Source organism: Aphelocoma coerulescens, chromosome 20, assembly GCF_041296385.1.
Source record: "Aphelocoma coerulescens isolate FSJ_1873_10779 chromosome 20, UR_Acoe_1.0, whole genome shotgun sequence".
NCBI classification, from domain to species: domain Eukaryota; kingdom Metazoa; phylum Chordata; class Aves; order Passeriformes; family Corvidae; genus Aphelocoma; species Aphelocoma coerulescens.
Window position 1 is genome coordinate 9,614,057 of NC_091033.1, and position 24,131 is coordinate 9,638,187.

Genomic DNA, 24,131 nt, shown 5'->3' on the forward strand with positions numbered 1-24,131 from the left:
TTCCCCAGTTTTGTCCAGTCTGACCTCCACCTATTTTTCAGAGGAACACAGGTTCTCCAGAACTCCCATGGAGCACTCCCAACCTTGGGCAGATGTTTTGGATGCCATGAGGCATCCTAAGTGGCACTAGATGCCTGTGTTCAATCAACTGAGTCAATATACTACACTGCTGGTAGTAGAGGGGTGCCTTTGCATGACATGTTCCTGAAATATTTAGGAAAGAGCAATCCTTGTTATTCAGTTCCTCCTACCTGGCTGTGGAGAGGATGCGACATGAAAACCTGCCTGCTGCACTGCAGAAGACAAACAGGGGCAAGACTTCCATGGGGAATTTCTGGCAGCTGCTAACATTGGGTTTGTTTCCAACCTTTCAGTCCATGGACATTGAGGTGGATGAAAACGGGACTCTGGACTTGAGTATGAACAAACACCGCAAACGGGAGACCACCTTCCCCAGCAGCAGCAGCTGCAGCAGTAGTCCCAGCATGAAGTCCCCAGATGTGTCCCAGCGCCAAAACAGCACCAGTGCCACGAGCAGCACCATGACCTCCCCCCAGTCCAGCCAGACCTCCCGCCAGGATGAATGGGATGGGCCCATTGACTACACTAAACCAAACCGTCAGCGGGAAGAGGAGCCAGAGGAGGTGAGCAGTGGCTCTTGATGCTTGAATAACAACTCATGGGATGTTGAATGCCATGTTCACCTGCAGAGTTGTCCAATTTCCCACAGAACCCCCAGTTTGTCCTTTGAGCCAAGGAAAGAAATATTCCTAGCTTTGTCAGTGCTATCAGGTATCAGCCAGGGCAAACCAGGCAGGAAGAAGTTGCTCTTGGATCTGTTGGGGTGCCCTTGCAAAGGAAGAACCCACCACTTTCCTTGCCCTGTGTCTGCAAGGCTTTCTTTGTTGTAAATCCTGTCAGCTCTCTTGCAGCAGTGCTGCTCCTGGTGATGTTTCCTGGGATGAGTTATATCTGCCATTAGCAGCTACAGCCCTGCATGGCACTGACATTAATCCTGCAGGTGGGGCACCCAGCCATGACCCCCTGGCTGGGCTGAGGGGCCCGGCTCTGGGAGCATCACCTGCCTCTGCCCATGGGGAGGCTGTTGAGGAATAGTGTGAGGGGACTGCACAGAGCTTCACCCCTTCAAGACCTTGGGAAAGCCACGTGTAATTCCCTGTACAGACATGTTTTACCCATTTCTACTAAAACCCCAGGAAATTACAGGCTATTGGATCTCTGGGTTGGGTACTGTGAGGTGCTTGCAGGGGGCTCAGGAATGTTGGCAGTGGTGCACTAACCCTTAGCTGGGATGAACTTGGGATCCTTTCCCACCACAGCTCAGCAGCAATGACCCCACCACAACTCTGCCCCTTTCCTTGCAGTCAGAGCCTGCTGCTCACTCTTTTGCCTCCTCGGAAGCTGATGAGCAAGAAGTGTCAGAGGAGAACTTTGAAGAGAGAAAATACCCAGGTGAAGTTACTTTAACCAACTTCAAGCTGAAATTCCTCTCAAAGGACATCAAGAAAGAGCTGCTCACGTGAGTCCTGCCTTCTAGTCTCTTCCTTCAAAATCTATTAATAGCCAATATCTATTAATATCTATTAATAGCCAGGATGCTAGGAAACAAAATTAGTAAATGCATTTTAAAAATAAGAACTGTAATTCCCCTTCTTACTGTGATTGATCTTACTCATCCTCCTACAACTGCTGATCAATGAGGCAAAGTATGTTCCTACATGGCTTTAGTTTGCAGTGATGAAGGCAACCTGAGAGCTTGGTGCTCTTGGGATTCATGGACAGGGTTGTGGGAAACTCCTTTCAGGGCCAGTTTTTCCTGGTGTTTTCCAGCAAGAGTGTTTCTGGCATGGTGATGGTGCCTACCCAATGTCCTGATTGTTTGGGACACTGGCTGGTGCTGCGCAGCCAAGAGCACCCAAGGGACCTCAGCACCTTCTTGAACGGGATGTTGAACACAAGGAGACAGGATTTGTTGGCTTAGAGCAATGGGTCCCAGCATTGTGATACTGCAGGGTCACAAAGTGGGACCTGAGGCTGCAGCAAGTTTGCTGTTGTGTTGCATTTTGCATTGGAGAGAGACCTTGACCCAGCTCACATCTGTCTGTCCGTTGTGTGGCTGGAAGTACAGACCCACATCTGCCCTATCAGATGGAGTATGGCTCTGCATCCACACTGATTCCCACAGGAATGGTTCATGTTTAAGAGTTTGAGCCAAACATGGCAGCTTGGGCCTGGCTCTGGTCTAACAGCATGTCGGGATCAGCCTGGAGGCTGTGATGGGGAGGTTTCCAGGCATCCCAGCTGTTCCTGGCTCCTTTCCTGTGCATCTGACCCTCCCACACATTACGCAGGGAGAGCCGGTGGGCACAGTTTTGCTGATCTCATCCAAATCACCCCTCATCTGCAGGCAGGAGGCTGAGGGAGCAGCCAGGCAGGGAGGAGATCTGTGGGGGCAGAGCAGCAGCAGCATCTTCCCTAAATGAGCAAAGCTCAGACCAGCTGCCCTACACAAACCTCTAAAGGGTTCTTTAAAACCCACCAGTGATGTGAACAGCAATTTCTGAGGTAGAGCCCTGAAGTCCTCCTGTGCTTTAATTTTATGGTGATGGTAGAGAAATTTCCTAAATAGAAACAGCCCTGGAATAAATAAATGGTGTTGTGGGCAGCCCTGAGCCTTCCCTCCCTGTTTAATATCCTTGTTCCTCTCTGGCCCGAGGGCTGTAATGAATTAGCTGTAGTTAACTCAGAAGCAGACTCGCCTGCTGTGTTGGATGCTCTGTGTCTGGGTGCAGATCTTGGGCCACTTCCAGGCAGGTGCTCCTCACCTGTATCTTCCCATCACCCCCAGGCACAGCCAGAGGTTGCTGTCATTCCCTTTCTGCAGCAAACAGTGTTTGCAAGCTTTTCTTTGCAGCTGTAAGGGTTGGGAGGAACAAAAAAAATCAGAAAGCTGAAATTTGAAGGACCTTATTCAGATCTGAAATCTGAACAAGATGATTCCTGAGGCCAGAGCTTCAGTATTGCAGGAATCATCCAACCTGGCAGCAGCTGCCAGGGGTGGCCACATCTGTCAGGCCATGCCACCCAGCAGGCTGCTGCCAGTCCCCCACTGCCACCAAGCCCTCCCAGCAACTACGGCTTTTAAACACTTTCTTTGCCTTTGACACAATTTTTCTCAATTATTTTTTATTTCAAAATGTGTTTTTAGGATCCTTATGGTCTTTTAGAAGTAAAAGGGGAGGAAGGGGAGCTGAAAGGGAAACAGATGATTTATATTCATGCAAACAGAAACACACACCAAGATCTGATGGATGGGACTGGTGTAAGGAATCAGGCAGCAGGGTGCACTAAGACCCCCCCCAGACAGACCCCGAAGGGGCTCTGCTGGTTTTGCCCACCCGTGGGTCTTGGGGAATCAATTCCTTCCCCACACTTACGCTCTTTGTTTTTGTTGTTGCCCAGTTGCCCAACCCCAGGCTGTGATGGCAGCGGACACATAACGGGGAACTATGCCTCTCACCGCAGGTGGGTCGACATTCTTTTCGTGGTTTGAACTCTAAAGACAACTTTTTTTTTCTTTTGGTATAGTTTGTGACCATGTGGATAGTTTGGTTCCGTTTCTTCCCCCCTTCTGTTGCCCCTCTCCCTCCCCATGCCCCAGCCCTTTTTCTTTTTCCTTTTTCTTTTTTTTTTTTTTTTTTTTTTTGCTTATCCAGATATTCCATCTCTTCTCTTTCAGCCTTTCTGGTTGTCCTCTTGCTGACAAGAGCCTCAGAAACCTCATGGCTGCCCACTCTGCTGACCTCAAGTATGTTTGCGCTCAACTTGGAACTCCTTTTTTTTCTTTATTTCCACCCTTTTTTTCTCTCTTCTCCCTTCCTGCCCCCACACTTCTTGCTCTGCTTTTGCTTTTCCATCCCCTCCCTTCTCCTTTCAAAGAGCTGATCAAAACCTGCCTCCGAGGAGCTCTGGTGGAGTCCAGCTTCCAGATGCTGCATTGAAGAGGCAATGGCATAGAGGAAGGATAATTTTGGGGAGGGGGCTGATGGCAGTGATTGGAAATAACCTGGACACCTGGCAGCTTTCCTCTGGGCACTGTAGACATGTTATTTTCTTTGTCACTTGGCATCTTTTCCCAAGCTCTTGTTGCCTAGTTTGGGCCATAACCCTTTTCATTTAACATTTTTGTCCATCTCAAATAATCCAAAGCCTGGATTTATTTTCGGCTAGAGACACAGCTGGGAAGTCACCACCAGCACACAGCCAAGCCAACTCTTTTGGAGAACCTGGGGTGCTATTTTTATGCTACATTTTTAGGGGCTGCTTGGGATGCAGTGAGAGAGGTTCCTCTTCATTTCCATGATTTGTGGGGGAATGAAAAGCAAAAGCATGGTGAGGCCGGATCCTGAGCCAGTGGGCAAGGGCTCATGGAAATTCAAACTTCCCCATTTCCATTGCTGCCCCTGAAGGGAGGAACCGTTTTGACATTTTCATTCAGGAATCTTCCTCTAAATCCTGTATTCAGCTTTGCTGCTGTCGCCTCCAAACTCCTCCTTTTCAGTAGGAGCTTATTCTTCACAGGTGGCTCTCCCAGATGTTCTCTTAGGTTGCCTTCCCTAAAGAAAGGTGAAATTGTATTTACTTGGGACACTGGGGAGACCCCAACCCTCTCTACCCAATCTGCATCTCTGGGGTAAAGCTCATTGTGAATTTTTTTCATCATCACTTTTGTGGGCCCAGTCTATCCTTGCAGGCTGAGTCTCCTCTGAGTTCCCCACTGAATCCAGCTGAATCCAGGTTTTAGATCATTTAGACACATTAGTTATGAATTAGATACCATAACTACAGCTGAGGAGCCTCCACCAAGAGTTAAACCTCATGAAGGGCTTCACATTGCACAGGCTTAAAAAATCCAAATGTGCTGTGTCCTGTGTGCAACCAGGGATTTCTGGAGCCATAGGTGAGTCAGTGGGATCCCAAATGGTCACTAAGGTCATTGGAAAATTCCCAAATCCCTCCGTGGTGGCTCCTGGACTCCTCTGTGCCCCACCACCAATGTGGAGCTGGTGCCAGGAAAAGTGTTTGTTAACCTGCTCCTTATCACAGAGGTGGAAGAGGTGGCAGGATTAGTTGATATTAATAGAATATGCTGGTGGATGGCAAGGGCTGCTGTGATTAGTGCTAAGTACACTTAATCACACACCATAGACGATACACGTTTTGAAAGGACCTCTTAAGAGAGCTTTGCTGAACTGGTGTTTCTCCAACAGCTTGAAAGAATAGCCAAGTGATCAAACAATTAGTGTTAAAGATATCAAAAGCTCTCAGGAGCAGTGGCCACTTCCAGCAAGGGCCAGACAAAAAGCAAACAGGCTCATCCCTGAGACCAAGCATCGTGTCCAGCCTTGCTGTGCAGCATCCCCTGTTCCCCTCTGGCATACAATGTCAGTGGTTTTTATCAAAATACTGTGGAAAATAGGAGACTTCTGGCCCAAAAAAAGCTTGTTAATATTTATTTCCTCAAATACTACTTTTTTTTATGTCCTGGTGAGGATGGGAGCAGAGGAAGAAGGAAGGGATTTTGAGATATTATTGATTGCACAGTCATAGCTTTTCACAACTCCAGATAAGACCATGTCAGTGTTTCTATTATAAATTCTATTTCAGGGGTTAATATCACTGATATAAAAAAAATAGCTCCAGGCTGGAACATGCAATAAAAGGTCTCTGTTGGTATGATTTGTCTCCAGATAATTAAAAATAAAAATCAAATTACTTCTCTCTCCTCTTTAAAAGTCCTGAAAGGAAGAAAGTGTTCGGTGTTAATGTTTTCATAATTTCCTCCCACCCTGAAGCTAGAACAACAGAGAAATAGTTTTGCTTTCTACTGTAACAGTGTAGAGCTGGGAAATACCACAGTCATCTCCCAAACCTGTAATTTCTAAATAAGTTGAAGAATTTGCACCCTCATTGAGGTCCTGCTGGATGTGTCCCTGCTCTTACTGCATCAGACCTATGTGCACTTATGTTTTCCTGGCTCTGAGCCTCCCTGTTACCCCTCTGAGTCCAGGATATGTTCCTGCTCTCCTACCCAAGGCGAGGTACCAATTTTTTTTACCAGTGGAGATTATTCAGTGACCGGCAAATGCCAAAGTCTCCCTCAGAGATGCTGCAAAGAGGAGAGTTTTGATATTTTCTGAACAAAAAAAGAAGACTTTAAAAAAAGCTGTTTTCCAAGCTGGCAAACTAAAGTCACCTGTGGAAACCATTGCTCCACTGACTCTCGGGGCCAGAGCACCAGCATAGAATCACAGAATAATTTGGGTTGGAAGGGACCTTAAAGGCCATCGAGTCCGATCCCCTGCAGTGAGCAGGGACATCTTCAGCTACCTCCGGCTGCTCAGAGCCCTGTCCAACCTTTGGGAAAGCATCTTGCCTTTCCCAAGGGCACTGACATCAGGGGCTGCCCGTGCACCACCACCTTGCCCATCATTTCACTGGCATGTCTGAGAGACACCGACCCCTGCCCTGCTGCAGGTACCAACCAGTCATCCCAACCAGGCACTGGTAGCTTTAAAAATAGGGATGGAGGAAGAGGAGAACAGGTGCTCTGCAAGCTCGTGGATGTGCCCTGAGCCTTGCTCGCTCTGCTCAGAAGGAGCAGCTGAGCATCTCCCCCTCGTCCTGCGGCAGCACCGTGGATTTCCTCCCCACACCCCCTCCCCCGGCCCTAATCACTTGACTCAAAAAGCCCTGGCTAATTGGCAGGCTGGCGTGCACATCCTCTGCAAACACTCCTCGCCTCTCTTCCTTGTCCCCATGACAACTTTTATGTCCGCCGCGTCACCTACAGCATTGGGAACAGATCTTTGTGCTCGTGGTACTTCACATCCCCTCACCGTTCCTGCTCTGAGCCCTTAATGATGTGGTGCTTAACTCGGGCCATTATCTTTGTGCCTTGGGTGGGCTCGCAGCCCCCACCAGCCTTTGTGCAGGTTGGGTGATCCCAGAAGCGTTCTCGAGCCTTTGCTGGATGCTCACCTGGAACCCCACGGCCACGGACGCACTTTCAAAGGTCACTTTGTAACGCAGTGGCTGAGGACTGAGGGGCAGATTCTGCACCAAAAGCTGCTGGTGCACCTGTGTGGTGACCCAGTGATCCCCAGCCCGAGGCCCCTCACGGGCTGTCCCCTTGCTGACCCCCTGTCGCCTGCCCATGGTGTTGTGGAAGGACAGGACCCAGGGATAAACTAACCTTTTCCCACCTCTTCCTTCATCATTTTCCTTCAAAAGCACCAGCCAGTTTTGCACTCTGAGGACCCTTCTGCCATGGGCTGCCCATTTGCCCTCACTGAGATTATGCCCCCAAAGTCACCTGGAACTGAGCCAAGACCTTCTGCTGGGCTTCTTCTTGGTGGTGGTCATGGGGGCCATGCTGTCCAGATCTGTAGGGTGTTTTTCTGGTTTCTTGTCTCTGCTTGGGTCCATCCTGCTGGCCCTGGATGGCCCCTGCTGTCTCCTTATGGCTTCCTCAAGATGACAAACATTGTCCTGGAGAGATTTTTTTAGCTCATTATCTGCTCCTGAGCTGTCCCCTTCACAAGACTGGGGACACAGGCTGGGACCTGAGTCCCTCATGGGAGAGCAGCCACTCACTGTGCTCCCAACATTCCACAGATGTTCCTCTCCAACACCACATCACGCAGTGATGCACTGACTTCCGTACCACGGATATTACAGACCAAATCTCGTCCTTACAGAGGCAGAAGGCGCAGGAAGGAAAAGCCTGCTCCTGTGTTGACAGTGCCCAGATTTCTCTTTGAAAAGAGCTGTCACAGAGTGTCGATCCCCTGCTCACATCCCCAGGCTAATCCGAGCCTCCCTTGCCTCCGCAGGTGCCCTACTCCTGGTTGTGATGGCTCTGGTCACATAACAGGAAATTATGCATCGCATAGAAGGTAAGATCTCCCTTAAATTATTTTCTCTCTCCCTCTTTCTGTGTTGCTTTCTTTCTTTTTTTTTTTTTTTTTTCCCCTGCAGTGGGCAGAGTTGTAAAGTTCTGAATAAAACATTAATGTTACTGACAACTGAAGCCTATTTTCATCTCTTTAATCTGACTTCTCTTTTTTTTTCTGATGTTTCCAGCATCTGATTAGAAGCTCCTTTCAACAGAATAAAAGACAAAGGGTCAGATTTTAGCTGATGCAATGTTCCTGTTAATATTGCTACCTATTTATGACTTCTATTATCGCTTTAGAACATTAATAGCAGAGATCTGAGCCTTCTGTTCCAACAATTCCATTAAACATTGCAGGCTGTTAGCAGATATCTTCTTATCTAGACACCATTAATTACTGTCCATCTCCCTCAATTTTTTACTATTTTTTTTCCTTCTGACTTCTCCTCGTGATGTGAAGCTGCAAAACGAGAGAGATCAAAAACACTGTGCCAAATTCAAGGGAAAGATGACTGAAGCGGGGGAATAGCAAATGCAGGGATTCTGCCAGTGAGACAGGCCTTTCTTCTCTTTTTAACCACAGTCTGTCAGGCTGCCCTCGTGCCAAGAAAAGTGGGATCAAGATTACCCCGACAAAGGATGATAAAGAAGACCCAGAGCTGATGAAGTAAGTCTGGAAAATAACTCCTGAACAAAGCTTGTCACTCCATCCCCTTTGCCTCACACAGATTTACGTGGGGGATCAGCACCCACCCCACATCCCTCCTTGGTCACGCTGCTTTGAGCATCTTCTACTGAAGCTCTTTGCTGTGTTTTGGTGTTGCAGTTCTGAGATTTGATGGAAAAATTGGGTGGTGGTGGGGTAATGCTGTATTTTTTCTTATTTGTTCCTGCAGATGTGAAAGGTAGGCTGGTAGGGCACTCTCTGCTAGCTGTACTTTATGTAATTCCAGAAAAATCACACCAGTGTTGTAAATGAGGGTAAAACCCCACGTCAAGCCAAACATTGCAGGTTTTGGGGAAGCAGTGGGCAGGCAAGGGCTGATGGACTGGCTTCAGTGCCAGGAACACAGAAGTAGAAACTACCCAGCTCTGAGCTGGGTCAGGACCTGGTAACCCTGAATAAACTGTGTTTTGTAGAGTCTTTGCCAGGGCAGAATATTTGAAGTGAACTGAAAAAACCTTTCTCTGCTGCCTCAGGCTGAAGTTTTCAAAACATCCCAGGGGGTTTATTCCTGCGGGGAATAGAGATTTGAAATCGCTTAGTCCACCTCAGGAGTTTTCACGAGCCGTGAAATCCATTTGTCCTGACTTTTAGCAAGTCTGAGCATCACAGGCTCAGCATGTGGGGTCTGGATCTATATCTCCTTACACAGTTATAGGGCATCAAAGGCAGCACTGACTCCAAGACCCTATTTTTTTTTTTGTTACCTCAGAGCATTTCCAGCCTTTCTGGAGCCTGTCCACTCACCCAGCAAGTGCAGGTGGAAGGGGGTAAAAAGAAACATGGAAAAAAATTATCAACCTCCTCCAAGAGTTTCTGGTTGCCCATGAGTGCTGGCATATCTGTCCAAACCCCTTTGGCTCAGCACACTGTCTGCAAATGGATCTTTTTTTTTACTTATTTTAGTCCCAGGGCAGGTCTTGCCCTCACAGAGGAGCAGAGGTGGATATCTCCATGTGCCCAGGTTTTGTCCTGGAGCAGAGGCTGAGCCAAAGCAGGACCCAGTGGGTGTGGAAGAACCCTGTGGGGTCTGTGGGAAGCCGGGATGTGCCCGCTGGGGGGGAAGAACCTTTCAGAAAAAGATGATATTTGAGCCATCTGCTCTGTTCTTCCTCCTCAGTCTACAGGAAGGAAAGCCTCCCAGTTAAATGAGCCGTGTGATAATTAGCAGGATTTAGGAGAGTTTATTAAAAATTAAGCAACCTACTTGTGAATCTGTGGGAAAAAAGGCTCTTTTGGCTCAAATACACTGAATTGCTGGTGGTGTTGCAATGCTGTGCCATTAACCAGTGACACAGGGAAGGAAAGGACAAGGAGCAGACTGGTGTTGTGCAAGTGCTGGCTGTTGTACCTTTGCTCTCACCATGGTTGGAGCCCCCAGCTGGGAGGTCACCCCTCTGCATGGTTTCCTCGGGGACACGTGCCCTGTGGAGCTGGGGAAGCTGTGGTTTTACTCATTTGTGCCTTCCCCATTCAGGGCAGGACAGGGCAGGAATGTGCCAAGCAGTTTCCCCAGTGTGGTTTCTCTGCACAGAAATCACTTCCCAGTGCAAGGAGAAAAGGGGTTTTTGTGTGGCTGTTTTGTTATGGTTCAGCTGGGCCTTGTGTAGGGGCATGGGATGGGCTGGCAGGACAGCCACAGCAGAGTGAGGGTCCCCACCAGCATCCTCACCAGGGTTTGGGTTTCTCCTAGCCCACCCTAAAGATGCAAACACTGGGAAGATAAAATGGCAAGAAATCATATAATTGTTTGGGTTGGAAGGGATCTTAAATCTCACCTCATTCCAACCCCCTGCCATGGGGTGGGACACCTTCCACTAGACCAGATTTCTCAAAGGCCCATCCAGTCTGGCCTTAGACACTTCAGAGGGGCACATCCACAGATTCTCTAGATTCCAGGCTCCAAATGGCGTTGAAGGATTTTGTGACTCCTAGAAACCTGATGTCATCCACCCCCAGAGAGGCCTCGTGGGACCATGGACATGGGTGCAGGAAGCGTGGGATGGGCTGCGAGGGTCTCTGCAGCAGCAGGAGGTGAAGGCATTCCCTAACATCCCATGGCCCAGGCACCAACCCCCCCCTCTTCCAGTACACCCAGGAGGAACAGAAGCTCCTCTGAGATGTGCAAGACAACGTGGCACCACAATCCCTGGCTGGTGCCTTCCCCCAGCCTGTGGAAGTGTTTGTTCCACCACCCACGGCAAGGTGCGCCCGGTGTGGGTTTACGTTAAGGAGCTTTGGCTCTAAATCCTTCCTCCGTCTGCACCGAGCTCCGCTTGGAACCCGGCCGAGTTTTGCACATCGTCACCGAGGAGAAAGTCATTTAGTGCCTGTTGTTTCTGCTGTTCATCCTTCAAGTAATTTGCTGCAGACGTGATTGAACAGATCACCTCAACCTTCAGCGAGCCCACAGAGCGGAAGCACCCACAGGTGTCTAATTGATCAAATGCTACTGGTGCTCCCACTAAATAATAATAATGTAAAAAAAATCATTTAAAAGATGTCCAAGACAGATGTTTTGCAGAATAAGGCTCTGGTTTATTTTTTAACAATGAAAGTGTAATAAAAGTTAAATTAACGGTGTAAAATATGTAATAGTTGGGCCGTAATGGCTGCATACGAAATGCTGGGGTTTGTCTCTTTCTCTCTTGCTCTTCCCCCCTCTCCCCCTTCTCCTTTTCCTCCTGAGGATTCAGTAATTTGCTCGTGATCATATAAAAGCAATGATGTTATGAATTTACTGAGGATCCTGCTGGCAGGGATATTATAAGTGAATTGTGCTGCATTTGCAGCTGATTAAAATCGAGATCAGCATTTTTCAAATTATCTTGGGAAAAGGCTGGGTGTACGCCCCCCCCCTTTGCTGTCATCTCCCTTTTGTGTGGAATGTAAACAATCAGGGCAATAATTTCTGCGGTGAAACGCAGCTTGCGATTTTCAGGAGCAGCTCCGCGAATGTTTTTGCTGAGGAGCCTCAAAGTCCCTAATTGCTCCCAAACTGAGGATATGGAGATTGTTTTTGTCATTTCTTATCTCCTTCCACCTCCCCTATTTTTGAGTAACCTCCCTTGAGTAATAAACTTTTAACTGTATTTATAATTGACAAGCATTTTTAAAACAAATGCAAACCCCAGCAGAAACCTGATAGATACATGGGGCTTGTGGGATGGCTGGATTTAGGGAGAATGCCATTAGGTGAGGAGGGAGGAAAGAGGTGCCTTTTAGAGACCCACTCGTGTGCTTGGCAGCAGCACAAGTTTTGTTGGTGCTTCCACAAGGCTTCTCACAGTTCCTGTGTGTTTCAACTGGCAATAAGGAGGCAGAAGTCTGGCAGTGGCAGGGCTCGTGTGCTGCCTCGATGATAATTCCCACTTTATCCCCTTGTGAGCGTGGGTTGATCTCCCCAGAGGCAGGATGTGAACCAGGAGGAGGAGGCAAGCGAGGCCATGCCGTGGCTGCAGGCTGAGTGATGGCCCAGTGATTTGTCCTGCCTGACGGGGTGCAGGCTCAGAAACCCCTCGGACAGCCTCCTGGCAGGAACAGGGCTGCAGCTCTTTGTGCACTGCCTGAACAGCTCCTGGCTCAGGAACTGGCTCCTGGGGAGGGCTGTGTCCCCAAGGGCACAGACAGTGCTCTTACATTGGGTTGACTGTGCTAGTGGAAGGTGATAAGCGATGAGTCTGGGTTCATCAGCAGCGACACCGGGCAGAGCCAGCAGTACGTGTGTGATGGTTCAGTGTGCGTGTCAGCCTTGGGGTACATCAGGATCCCTTGTCAGGCAGCCCAACCTGCCATTTTTGTCCCCAGTGAGGCACCAAATACCTGGTTTCTGACACCATTGGGACCTACATTTGCTTCATGTGATGTGACCTCCACAGACTTCCCTCCCGCAGAATTCTCCTTGATTCTCTTTGGCTCTTTCGAAGGAGCAGTTCGTAGCTCTTAATTTCCCATCTGCTATTTCCATCAACCAAGTACCTCCCCTGTAAACTCCAGACGAGACCCAAATGCAAATGCTCTCTTCCCAGGCTTCCTCATTCCTGCTCATCAATAATTTCCTTACGCCTTTATTCCTTCCTTTTGTTCCTTCCTCTTGATTACTGTGCTGTAACTTGGGGTGACTCCCTGTGCCCAGGTGTCCGGTTCCGGGCTGCGTTGGGCTGGGACACATCAGCGGCAAGTACGCGTCTCACCGGAGCGCCTCCGGGTGCCCTCTGGCAGCCCGCAGGCAGAAGGAAGGATCCCTCAACGGCTCCTCATTTTCCTGGAAGTCCTTGAAGAACGAAGGCCCAACCTGCCCCACCCCAGGCTGTGACGGTTCTGGCCATGCCAACGGGAGCTTCCTCACTCACAGAAGGTAAATGCCAGGCTTCAAATCAGTGTGAGTGTGATGATGTTGCTGTGGACTGATTACCTGCCCCAAGATGCTGCTTGAGCAGCGTTCAGCTCCTCAGGCGAGGGTGAAGAACTGGGGCTTTTGATGCTGAGTTCAGTCAGGTTGAAGTTTACTGAACAGAGAAAATGTGTGGTTATTTTGATATTCACAGAATCACAGAACAGTTTGGGTTGGAAGGGACCTTAAAGATCACCTCATTCCAACCTCCTGCCATGGGCAGGGACACCTTGCTCTGTCCCAGGTTGTTCTAAGCCCTGTCCAACCTGGCCTTGGACACTTCCAGGGATGAGGCAGCCACAGCTTCTCTGGGGAACTCTGGCCTCACCACCCTCACAGGGAAGAATTTCTTCCTAACCTCTAATCTAAATCTCTATTTGCATGCTGGAACAGAACTTGAGCACCACAAATAGCAGTTTGGTGCCCAAGACAACCAGACTCATCTCTCCCTCCTCACCTGGCACAACTCCTCTTTTAGGAAGCAATGTGTTTTTAATCTTTGTTTAAAGAAAATTGCTCTCACTTTATAAATGGGGAGTTTTGTGGCATTATTCATAAAGCAATTTCCTCTGTACCATAAAAAGCTTTTAGAAGAACTGTCTCGCAGCTTGAATTCCACCAAATGGCACATGCTCTTATGTTGGAACATAAGCACCTATAAATACTGAGAGTTTATGAAACCCATTTTACTTGTTTTTCAGTTTGTCAGGGTGTCCAAGAGCTACTTTTGCTGGGAAGAAAGGAAAACTCTCAGGGGATGAAATTCTCAACACAAAGTTCAAGACCAGCGATGGTAAGGTTTTACACTCCTTTGCCTTGCAGGTGTGTCAGGGTATTGAGCCCGTGGATCTTTTTCTTAATAGACTGGGGAGATTTCAGCTGAAATCTAGACACAGATTTCAAGGACATTGTGTACTTTGAACACCCATTCCTTGGTTTTCTGGGTGCTTGTGGTGGCATGGTACCAGTCTCACTCCTTGAGTCACATATTTTGAGGGAGCAACAATAAAGAAGGCAAAAGAAGTAATGCTGAAATTCAGATTTTTTTTCCCTTCATATATTCACTGGCATTTTTACAAACCCCTTGCAGTCATTCAGCAATTTTCACCTATTCAAGGCTTTTAATACTGAGATATTTCTGGATCTGGAATTTTGTTAGCAATGGCACTTTGCATTTCCAGTGCTATTACTGAGCTTTCTGTGGTATTTGACAAGTTTCAGGCATTGAACTTGAATACTTAGATAGCTTGGAACCTATAAATACCTGCACTCCTCTAGAATTATTGCCTTATTTTATGGACCTTGTAATTTCTCATCAAGACATGCATTAGTTTTTTAAGTGGCATCATTCCAAACTCAGGATTGGAGAGAGTGACCTGGTTGTTAAGGACAATCAACCTTGCTGGGTATGGGGATGTGTTGGACTCCAACTGCTCTGCTGTCCTTTGCTTTTGCATTTGCATATTGACCTGTTCAAGTATCATTGAATTGTGATGATAAAAACATTAATTATAAAAAAAAATAGAAGAAAAAAGGCAGGTGAGAGGTATGTCCTGTTTAGAGGATGGTGCAGCAGGATGGGCTCAGCAGAAAGCCCAACACTTTTGTTTTACCCAAGAGCATTTGCTGACTGCCCGTGACCTTCCCTCTTGCAGTTCTGGAGAACGATGAGGAGATCAAGCAGCTGAACAAGGAGATCAGTGAGCTGAACGAGTCCAACTCAGAGATGGAAGCGGCCATGGTGAAACTCCAGTCCCAGGTTTGTCCATGCATTCAAGCCCCGGGGTGCAGGGCGTTGGTGGGTGCCACTGGTGAGGGTTGGTAACCCTGCCATTCTCCTTGCTCCACAGATCTCCACCATGGAGAAGAACCTGAAGAACATTGAGGAGGAAAACAAAATCATAGAGGAGCAAAATGAAGCCCTGTTCCTGGAGCTCTCAGGGTTGAGCCAGGCTCTCATCCAAAGTCTTGCCAATATCCGCCTTCCGCACATGGTAAGAAACTTTGACAGTGCTCGGCCCAAGCCGGCATCACCGAGGGAGCTGTGCCAAACCCAATTCATGATAAGGCTTATTCACAATTAAAGAGTGGGAGAATTTCTTTCCATACACCTATGTGTCCTTTATAAGATCAGTACTTTTCCCTTATCTCTGAAGCTTGCATTTTATCTCCCTTTTGTTGTCATTTTCTGCTGATCTCCCTTTGTATCTATTGTTCTGTCTCATTACATCTGGAAGCACTATCACAAAATAGGAAACTTTATCAAGGGCACCCAGTGCCTTTTAGGCTAAGACAGCACAAGCAGAGATCAGGAGGGATTGGATTTCAACGTCAGAAAGATCTTAGAGCTCCTATTATAATGCAGGTAGTTTCAATTCAGTTTTGAATAGCTGGCAGCTAAAGAATAGCATTCTTAAAGAGAGTGTATTTTGTTTAATTTAACAAGGTCTAACAGCCCACAGCATGTTACCATAGAGTTACTGAGAAATGAAAAGACTGCATTAAAATAGTAAAACCACAAAAGGCTATTAATTACCTTCTCTCTATTCCCAGGAATGTAATTACTGTTGTCAAAACCAGGTGTGTGGAGGTGGGGCTCGTGTTGTTGAGAAAGCTGTCCTCTTACAACTCATAAAGACCATTGCAATGATCAGAGGAATGAGCTTTTGATTTATTTTTTCTTCCATACTTTTTTTCTTTTTCTTTTTTTTTTCTTTTTCTTTTTTTTTTTTGGGAATCCTTTTCATTGGGGTTTGTATTTAAATTCAGGCTGGCTGGAGAGAAGCCATCCTCCAGCAGAGCAGTTTTGGATAGTATTCACCCAGCTGCCTAACTGGCAGAAAACCACTTGCTGAGAGCTTTTTTGTAAAATATTTGACACATAAAGGTCAAATAAACTGTTCAGCAAATATTTTTTCAAGGTTTCAGGCAACTCCAATTAAATGATGCCCATGAGACTTGTATGCTCATTTTATTCCCATTCTTTTTCTTCCTGCTCTCTCTCTTTTTTCCCCCACTAAGCCCAAGTTAGATATTTGCAATGCCCCTGAAAAGCAGAAGCTGTACTGCAGCAGAGAGCTGGGCTGGGCAGCTGTGAGCCCAAGGTGACCTGACTTTGACTTTGGTTCTCTCCGTGATGTTTCAGCAGTCCTGTCGTCCTCCAGCCCTTCATTTCCATGCCTTAATTCAGCCTCCAGCCTGTCAGGCTGCCTGTACACACTTAACCTGATGCTGTCAATAGTTCCACAAGGCCAGTGCATAAAATTAAGGGCCTGGTTAAGATCCGGTGGGATCAGGGCGATTATGAGATTGCCGTAGGTGCAGCACTGCACACAAAAAAGCTCCAATGGGGAGACCTTTATCTGTCTGTACATACAGAGAATCATGGAATGGTTTGGGTCAGAAGGGACCTTAAACCTCACCCTGTTCCAGCCCCCTGCCATGGGTAGGGATAGCTTCCACCAGACCAGGTTTCTCCAAGCCTGGCCTTGAGCACTTTCAAGAGCCCACAGCTTCTCTGGGCACTAAAATACACAGATGGTTTATTGCAAAGACTCTCATCCGCTTCCTGCTCTTCTACTAACACTTTTATTTGGCTTTTTTTTTTGGCTGCAGGAACCAATTAGTGAGCAGAACTTTGATGCCTACGTGAACACGCTGACAGACATGTACACTAACCAGGAGTGCTACCAGAACCCGGAGAACAAGGACCTGCTGGAGAGCATCAAGCAAGCCGTCAAAGGCATCCAGGTGTAGTGCCGTGGGATGGAGAGCAGCAAGCAAACAGACTGTAAGATGGAACTTTCCCTCCAAGTATTCAGGTTTACAAGTTAGAAAACTTGTTTAATGAATGAAAAAAAAAGAAAAAAAAAAAAAAGGACCAAAATGTAACCAAGAGGCCATTTCTGAGACATGGAACTGATCAAACTCAATGTTCTCGTTTACTTAACTTTGGACCTTCTTGAGAAAAGTGGGATTTTTTTTCTACCTGGACCACAAGGTAGATCAGGATGGAAGGTTAAATTCTCCAGTAGGCTGTGGGGCTTGGTAGCAGGTGAAGAGCAGGCATCTTTCCTGAGTTGCTGTGCTCTTGCAGAGTTGATCCAAGGGTTAAAATGTTACAAGAACAGGGTCTTGTCCAATCCAAGACTAGTGTATGACTGGCTTAAACCCTCATGTTGTCTATGGTCGTATGTCCAGATCACCTACTCACACATGAGTTATGTTCTATGTTACTACAAGTGCTGGAGCTGCAAGCTACCTGTAAATCTGAACCTGTGCTGGGCCTCCCAACCGTGAAGTGTTCAGATATCCACTGGGCATGGGAACTCTGAAGTATTATAAAGTAGCTTATTTTTATTTTCTGAAAGAAATCTGAAGAGCAGTTCTGGATCTCCAGTGGAAAGCGCAATGGAAAAAAGGTTCTCAGGGAAGCTTTTGGAGTTTGCAACTACAGTATTCCTTTGTCTGTCTTAAATATGAGAGTAGCTATTATGAATAGACCAATTCCAGATATTTCAAACAGAAGAATTTCTTTAATGTGTCATGGTCCGGTGTATATGATTTTTTGGAAATCTGTTTGATGACAGTTCTGGTTCTTTTCATTATTGTGATCATCCCTACAGTGGCGCAGTACTGCCAGTCCAGAGATCATACATCAATGCCAGAGAACGGTTGAGATTGCAATGAACAAAACAAAACAAATCAAAAAGAAGCAAAAACCAACAAAAAGAGAGATGTTAATTGATGGCCAGAAAAGTGCTTATGTACCGTGAACCAGGAGCTGATTTCTTACACGTATCCACAGGGCAATGAGGATGGTTTGGTTTGGTGTTCTAGGATTTGTGCGAAATCACAGCGTGAGCGCCATTCTGCAACAACAAAAAAAGGGAAAAACGGAAAAGAAAAAGAGGATTCAGGTATTGGGAATTCTTCCAAAGAAGCAGTTGTAAGCAGCTGGGTACACGCAGCCCTCTGTGCACTTAGAGAACAACTCCATGGCCAGGGCCAGCTGTCACCCCACGGGGCTGCTCCTCACCTTTGCTCCCATCCGGAGCTCGCTTCCTTCTCCAAACACTTCAGTGAGGCAAAACCCCCCGAGGGGTCCCAGCGTGGGGGGCATCCCACATCCCATATCCTGCATCCCTCCCGGCCATGGGGTGGGCAGAACTGGGGAGGATCTTGTTGACCCCAACTAAAAGCAAGACTGTGGTGTCATTTCGAGCCAAATCCTGTAGATATTTAGGGTGTAATTCACAATTTGGAGAAGTCAGTGGAAAGTCCTAGTGACTACCATGGCCACTGGATCCGGCCTGGAAGCCCATGAGTGGCTTGATTGGAGTCGTTCCCTGTGTTGAGTTCCATAGGGCAGTTGGCCTGCGTGGGTTTGCTCCCATAATTAAGTGTTTGCAGGATCAGGCTCCACGAGTTCACTTACTTTAGAACCCATTCCAAGTGCAAAAATAGAAAAAAAAAGGTAAAAAAAAAAAAGGTATAAAATTTGAGGTGTTAAAAACACAACGTTCTTAACATGTAAATAGAGTCCAAATTGATTGTGACTGCAATTCAGTTAGTATTTAAAAGTAGAGAAATTGCACTTACTGGAAGAAAGAGAAGAAAAAAAAAAAAGTAGTTAGTTTAATTATCCTGTAAATTATTTAATTTTGGCAAGATGTATGTAATTTATATTTACAACACCTTATGTTAACTTTTTGCTATTTATTTAACTTTTTTATTTATTAATTTTATACTTATTTTAAACTGGACACTGCACCATAGAAATGAAGAGAAAAGAAGCAAAAAAAAAGTTAAAAATTAAAACCTTTGACCATAAAAAATGATATTCCAAAAAAAAAAAGAAAAAAAAGAAAAAAACCCCTATCTACAACTCCTACTTGTAATTTTGATGCAACCAAGTTATTTTTTATATATTTTGTTATTTATTCTTTTAATGATGGGAATTTTTTTAAAGATATTTTATAACTGAGACATTTTGATAATTTTTTGGTTTGTTTTTTTGCGGGGGCAGGGGCACTGGGGGGAAGAGAGACTTTTTCAGTTTTTCTTTTCTTTTTCATTCATATTGTTTCAGGCACTGATAACAGGAAATGAAAATTCTGTATTTATTATTTATTTAATATTTAAGTCGGGAAAAAAAATGAACTGTGCTCTTGTTGTATATTTATTTTGTCGTTTGTGTGTTGGTTATGTGATGACTGAGTACTTGTTTATGTGAAGGAATACTGTTAATATTTAAATAATAAAGAGTCACATTGAAAGTTATAGCAGGCTACATGTTATTCTGTGAAAACGAATACTGTGATCTACTTTCCTCAGGAAATGTATTTTGCAGACAGAACTTCCTTATGTACTGGCAGGGTTATTTCATAATAAAACCCAGTTCTGTTTGTGACTTTAGTTCCTATGGTCTTTCTTCGAGCTGCTGCCAATGTGTCCCCACTGGGCTTTGTCCTTGTCCTGCACCATGGCTTGGGGGTGGTCAGAATGTCCCTGCTGACCTGGAGCTCCAGCCAGGGACTGTGCACGTCCCACCTGGCTCTTCCCACCTCCTCAGCTGGGGGATTTAAGGGGAATTTAGGTTTGATATCTCTGAAGGCTTTGGAGAAGGAGCTGCCACCATCCAGCCAAGCACGTGCTTAAAATCCCGCTAGTGCTGTGATGGGGAGAATTGTAAGTCCCAGGAATGCTGCAGGCAGAATTCCTCTGGGCAGGACTTGCCCCCTGCAACCCCAGTGCTCCACATCCCCAGGAGTGCAGGAACACCTCTGCTATGGATGCAGGTTGAGAGAGCTGGGGTGTTCAGCCTGGAGAAGAGAAGAGCCTCTTCCAGTGCCTGAAGGATCTCCAAGAGAGATAGAGAAGGACTTGGGGCAAGGATGTGGAAGGACAGGACAAGGGGGATTGCCTTCACACTGACAGAGGGCAGGGTTAGATGGGATATGGCGAAGGAATTCTTCCCTGTGAGGGTGGTGAGGCCCTGGCACAGGGTGCCCAGAGAAGCTGTGGTTGCCCCATCCCTGGAAGAGTTCAAGGCCAGGTTGAATGGGGCTTGGAGCAACCTGGGATAGTGGAAGGTGTCTCTGTTCATAGCAGGAGGTTGGAATGAGATGGTCTTTAAGGTCCATTCCAACTCAAACCATTCCAGGATTTCATGATCTTGTGGCTTTGTGCTCCCACAGGTGGTGTGTGAGCAGAGGAGATGCCATTGGGAGTGGTACGGGAGATGCCAGCCCTAGGATGCGACACAGAGATGGACACTTTTCCCTCCTGGATTTCCAAAAAGCTTCACCAAACTGATCTCTGAGGTTTAGCTCAAATGCTGGGCAGTGTCTGGTTTTTGTCAACAAGATTTGCTCAGTTGCCTCAACCCAACTGTGATGTTCACAGATCGCCCTCCTGGAAGAACGGAGCCTTTTCTCCGGTAAGAGTTTATGTTTTGAAGCTGTAGCAATGAAGAGAATTTTTCACTGATCACTGTGTTGGAGACATAATTTCTAAAGTTGCCAAAATTCAGTTTTGCTCTGCTGTAGCTGAGGTGAAATAGGGTAAATCATGTTAAGGCCATTTGGAGCTGAGTGAATTGGATCAAATGGGAATTTCAGGCAGGTTCATCACCAAGAAATTCAGTTGTCTGATTAACTGAACTGAACTTCTCTGTCTGTCCCTGCACGGAAGCACAAGCACTGCTGGGTTACAGCAGAAGGAGGTGGTCCTACCACAGGCATGAAGGTAAAGGGGGCACAGTAAAATACAGCTGAAAAGGTAAGAACTGCAGTCAGAAAAACATAGAGAAAAGTTTGGGTAGAAGGAAGATTTCCTAAAGCCTTTCCTTGAGCATGTAGATGGCCATGGGTGCTCACTGGAAGTTTTTTTGCCTTCATTTGCTGTCTGCAAGGTGTGCCGGGGCAGTAAACTGGCAGAAGCTTAAGACAGGCTTAGGATCCCTTAGCCAGTGGTCCCAAATGCCTGAAAACAAACACCCCCAGAAAGGAGGACTGCTGGAGATGGAGCCACGCTTGCTCAAGAGTCCCAAGGGCAAAGTCTCTTTGAGGCTTTGCTGGACATAACTTGGAGTTGATAGGATTTTGTCCCTTTCTCACAGGAGGAAAACCAGCTGGACTCATGTTCACTTTACTGGCTGGCACATTGTTTTCCTGAAGGGCACATAATTGTTTTATGGGGGTTTCGCCTGACTTTGCAGTGCCGAGCAGTTCCTTGTGCCAATATTTGATTATGATGATCGAGCTAATAGACGTGCTCGCCTGTCCTTCCTTAACGAATTGGCTGAGCTGGATAATAGAGCGCTCAGATTTGTGCTAAATTGCAGCTCGGGGAGCCATCACTGGGAGATGTTATCTTCTTGGAACTGGCGTCCTTTATCGCAGGGAAGGGAATTGAATTGGTTTAAGATGGTACACTGTCAGTTTATAGGTGTGCTTAGGAGAGCTCTTAAGCCTCCTGCAGCGGGCGTAGGGTGAGAGCAGAATGTCAGAGCAGTGTGGGGTTTGGCTTCAAGGATGCCAGGGAAAAGATACTCGTCAGCATATGGTTGTCTCTAAACATGTCGATAAACCATTGACCAACGAGCATCATTTGGCCTCACTGATACCACTGTTAATTGTTAAAAGCTGCTAATGACCCATTCCTCCAGCAGTACCTTCCACTTGTCAGCATTGACCTAATCTCTCCCAGAGCAGCGCTCCAACCATGGCTTTCAGCTGTAAGCAGCGAGGGGGGGGTTCTTTCCCAACCTCGTGCATTTTTTCTGGTTGTTGTTCCCCTTGCCCCACAGCTCCTCTGAGTGAAGGCTCGAACCACCTCACCCCGCTCCCACAACCAAGGGGTCCTGAAAAACACACAGCTGGGTGGTCGGGAAGGGGTTGCCTCGTTCCCATCAGGTTTCTGGGGAGAGAAGGCCACTTTGCTCTTCAGAGATGCCATTTAGCATCAAATTCATCCCCTCTGGGCCTCAGAAAGACAATACTGAGGCTGAGGAGCAATGGGATAGGCTGGAGATGACACTGCAGCCAATGGAGCAGCCCTGAGATGGAAATTGCTCCAGCACAGCTTGGTTGGATATAAAGGCTCTGGCCTGCACTTGTTAGCACACTCACTTCTCCTACACTTTTACGAGAAGATATATCCTAAAACGACCTCCCGCTTTTGTACAGAAGGCTCATGGGATTGAGGCTTTGGAAAGCATGAGGATGATGCATTCTTCAGACAAACAGCTCTTGTTACTCCAGCTGCCTTCATCCCTGTCTCTCAGTGGGATGAATAAACCAGAAATTGTTGTAGAAACAGTAGTATCTGTTTTAAAGACATTTTCAACCCTGTCAACAAGGAAGTATAAGAACCTCTAAAGCCTGCCTTCATTTCTATGACTGCAGTGCTCCTTTGTTTAAATGACAGGGACTATCTGTGATGACCTGAGGAAACATGAGCCATGAAGGGGCAGAACAAGGACATATGCTCTGTCTGAGCTTCCCCAGGACCTGTCCATGCCAAGATGCCCTTGCAGCATCCTGCCCACAGCAGGTTAACACCAGCACATCCTTATTGAAACCAAGATATGCCAAAACTTTTCCTTGCCTCTTCCTTACTCACACCAAGCCCCGAAGTCCACCTACACTGAGCATGAGGCAATGGTTGAATGGTTTGGACTCAAACAGGGGCTAACCTGGCCTTAGCACTGCAGGGGAGTTGGTTTTGCTAGGTCAAGTCCAAGATCAAGGTCCTCAGGTTTTGCCATTTGTTAGAGGACTCCTTCTCAGGCTCTAATATTTAATAATCCAGCCTAATCATGCTGAGGCTGTTTAGCAATTAAATAACATAAATCCAGAAGCTAGATTAATAAACAGTCTGGTCTGTCTAGAGCAGTCTACAGGGTGGAGAGATAAAACTATAAAATATTTATTACCAGCTTGGGGATGAAGTCATTAATTTAATAACTACCCATTGCTTTGCTTCTTACAGTTGTTAGCAGTCTGAAGGTTGCAGAAGATTAGGTGGGAAACTTACTGCTTCCCTGCTGAGTGGAGCCTTTCCCATGAAAGCCAGGGCCCAGCTCCCATCTGTCACCCCATTACGTTTGGAGGTGGTGAATATATTACTGTGCCGCTTCCCGAAATAAAACAAAACAAAATTTCTGCTGGCCACATGGCAACCCTCCGTGGGATTTAATGACGACACTGCCCTTTGTGCACAAGGCCACTTCCAACAGCTGTAGAGACTAAGGCAGGGAGATCTTTGACCACACGCACGACGTGGCTCCCACGGTGAGCACGGCCCCAGCAGCACCGCCAGTGCAAGTGCCTTTGGGGACCAAAGCTTTGGCTGCCTCTTGTCCTGAGAGGTCGGGAGCACTGTCTGAGCCTCCCTCATCAAGGATTTCTCAGTGGGTCTTCATGTTTTCAGGAGAGGGAACAAGGGTATTAGTTGTGTCCCTGCTGTGATGTGATATTGGGGAGCATCCAGGACTTAGATCCACGCATCTGCTTTGCAGTGATTATGGCTAGAGTCCCCTGATGAGCGTGGTCCCCCGCTGACAGCTACGATTTGCAGCGATGTTGTACCAAAAGTCATGGGGGGAGAGGGAGGGAGGGCGGCTGTGTGCCCTCGGCATGTTTTGTCATCAGTTTCATCCAGGGACAGCAAAGAGGTGCCAACTGAGGGAGTGGGGTTTGAGCAGGAGCAGCGTGTGATGTGGGACATCAGTGCTGATGAGGGGCTGAAACACTGCTAATCCTCCCCAATGGCTGCACTGACAGCAAAGGTAATCCAATTCCCCAAATAATTTAATCGAATTGTTAGCCTGTTTTTTTAAAATAAATAAACTAAAAACAGGCACGGCCTGTGAACACCAACCACAGCATGGATGAACACAGGGGTGCAGCCAGCCAGCCCTGCCTGGCCTGTGACTGCTGACTCCCTTGGGAGGAACCAGCTCCAGCAGCTCTTAGTGTCCACCCCTGTTCCTGAGAAGGGCAGGGGAAACCGCTCAGGGAGTACTGAAA

The 24,131-nt window shown here is 47.0% G+C and overlaps 1 protein-coding gene across 1 annotated transcript in view; it reads left to right on the plus strand.

Moving 5' to 3' along the window:
• Positions 1-16,851, plus strand: part of MYT1 (myelin transcription factor 1) — a 32,488-nt gene extending 15,637 nt beyond the window's left edge. The window contains exons 11-21 of the mRNA XM_069034565.1: positions 375-644; positions 1,386-1,540; positions 3,484-3,546; positions 3,761-3,829; positions 7,917-7,979; positions 8,562-8,645; positions 12,838-13,059; positions 13,797-13,888; positions 14,751-14,854; positions 14,946-15,089; positions 16,711-16,851. Coding sequence (XP_068890666.1) covers positions 375-644; positions 1,386-1,540; positions 3,484-3,546; positions 3,761-3,829; positions 7,917-7,979; positions 8,562-8,645; positions 12,838-13,059; positions 13,797-13,888; positions 14,751-14,854; positions 14,946-15,089; positions 16,711-16,851 — 1,407 coding nt within the window. The remainder of the gene's footprint in view (positions 1-374; positions 645-1,385; positions 1,541-3,483; positions 3,547-3,760; positions 3,830-7,916; positions 7,980-8,561; positions 8,646-12,837; positions 13,060-13,796; positions 13,889-14,750; positions 14,855-14,945; positions 15,090-16,710) is intronic.
• Positions 16,852-24,131: the final 7,280 nt, after the last annotated feature.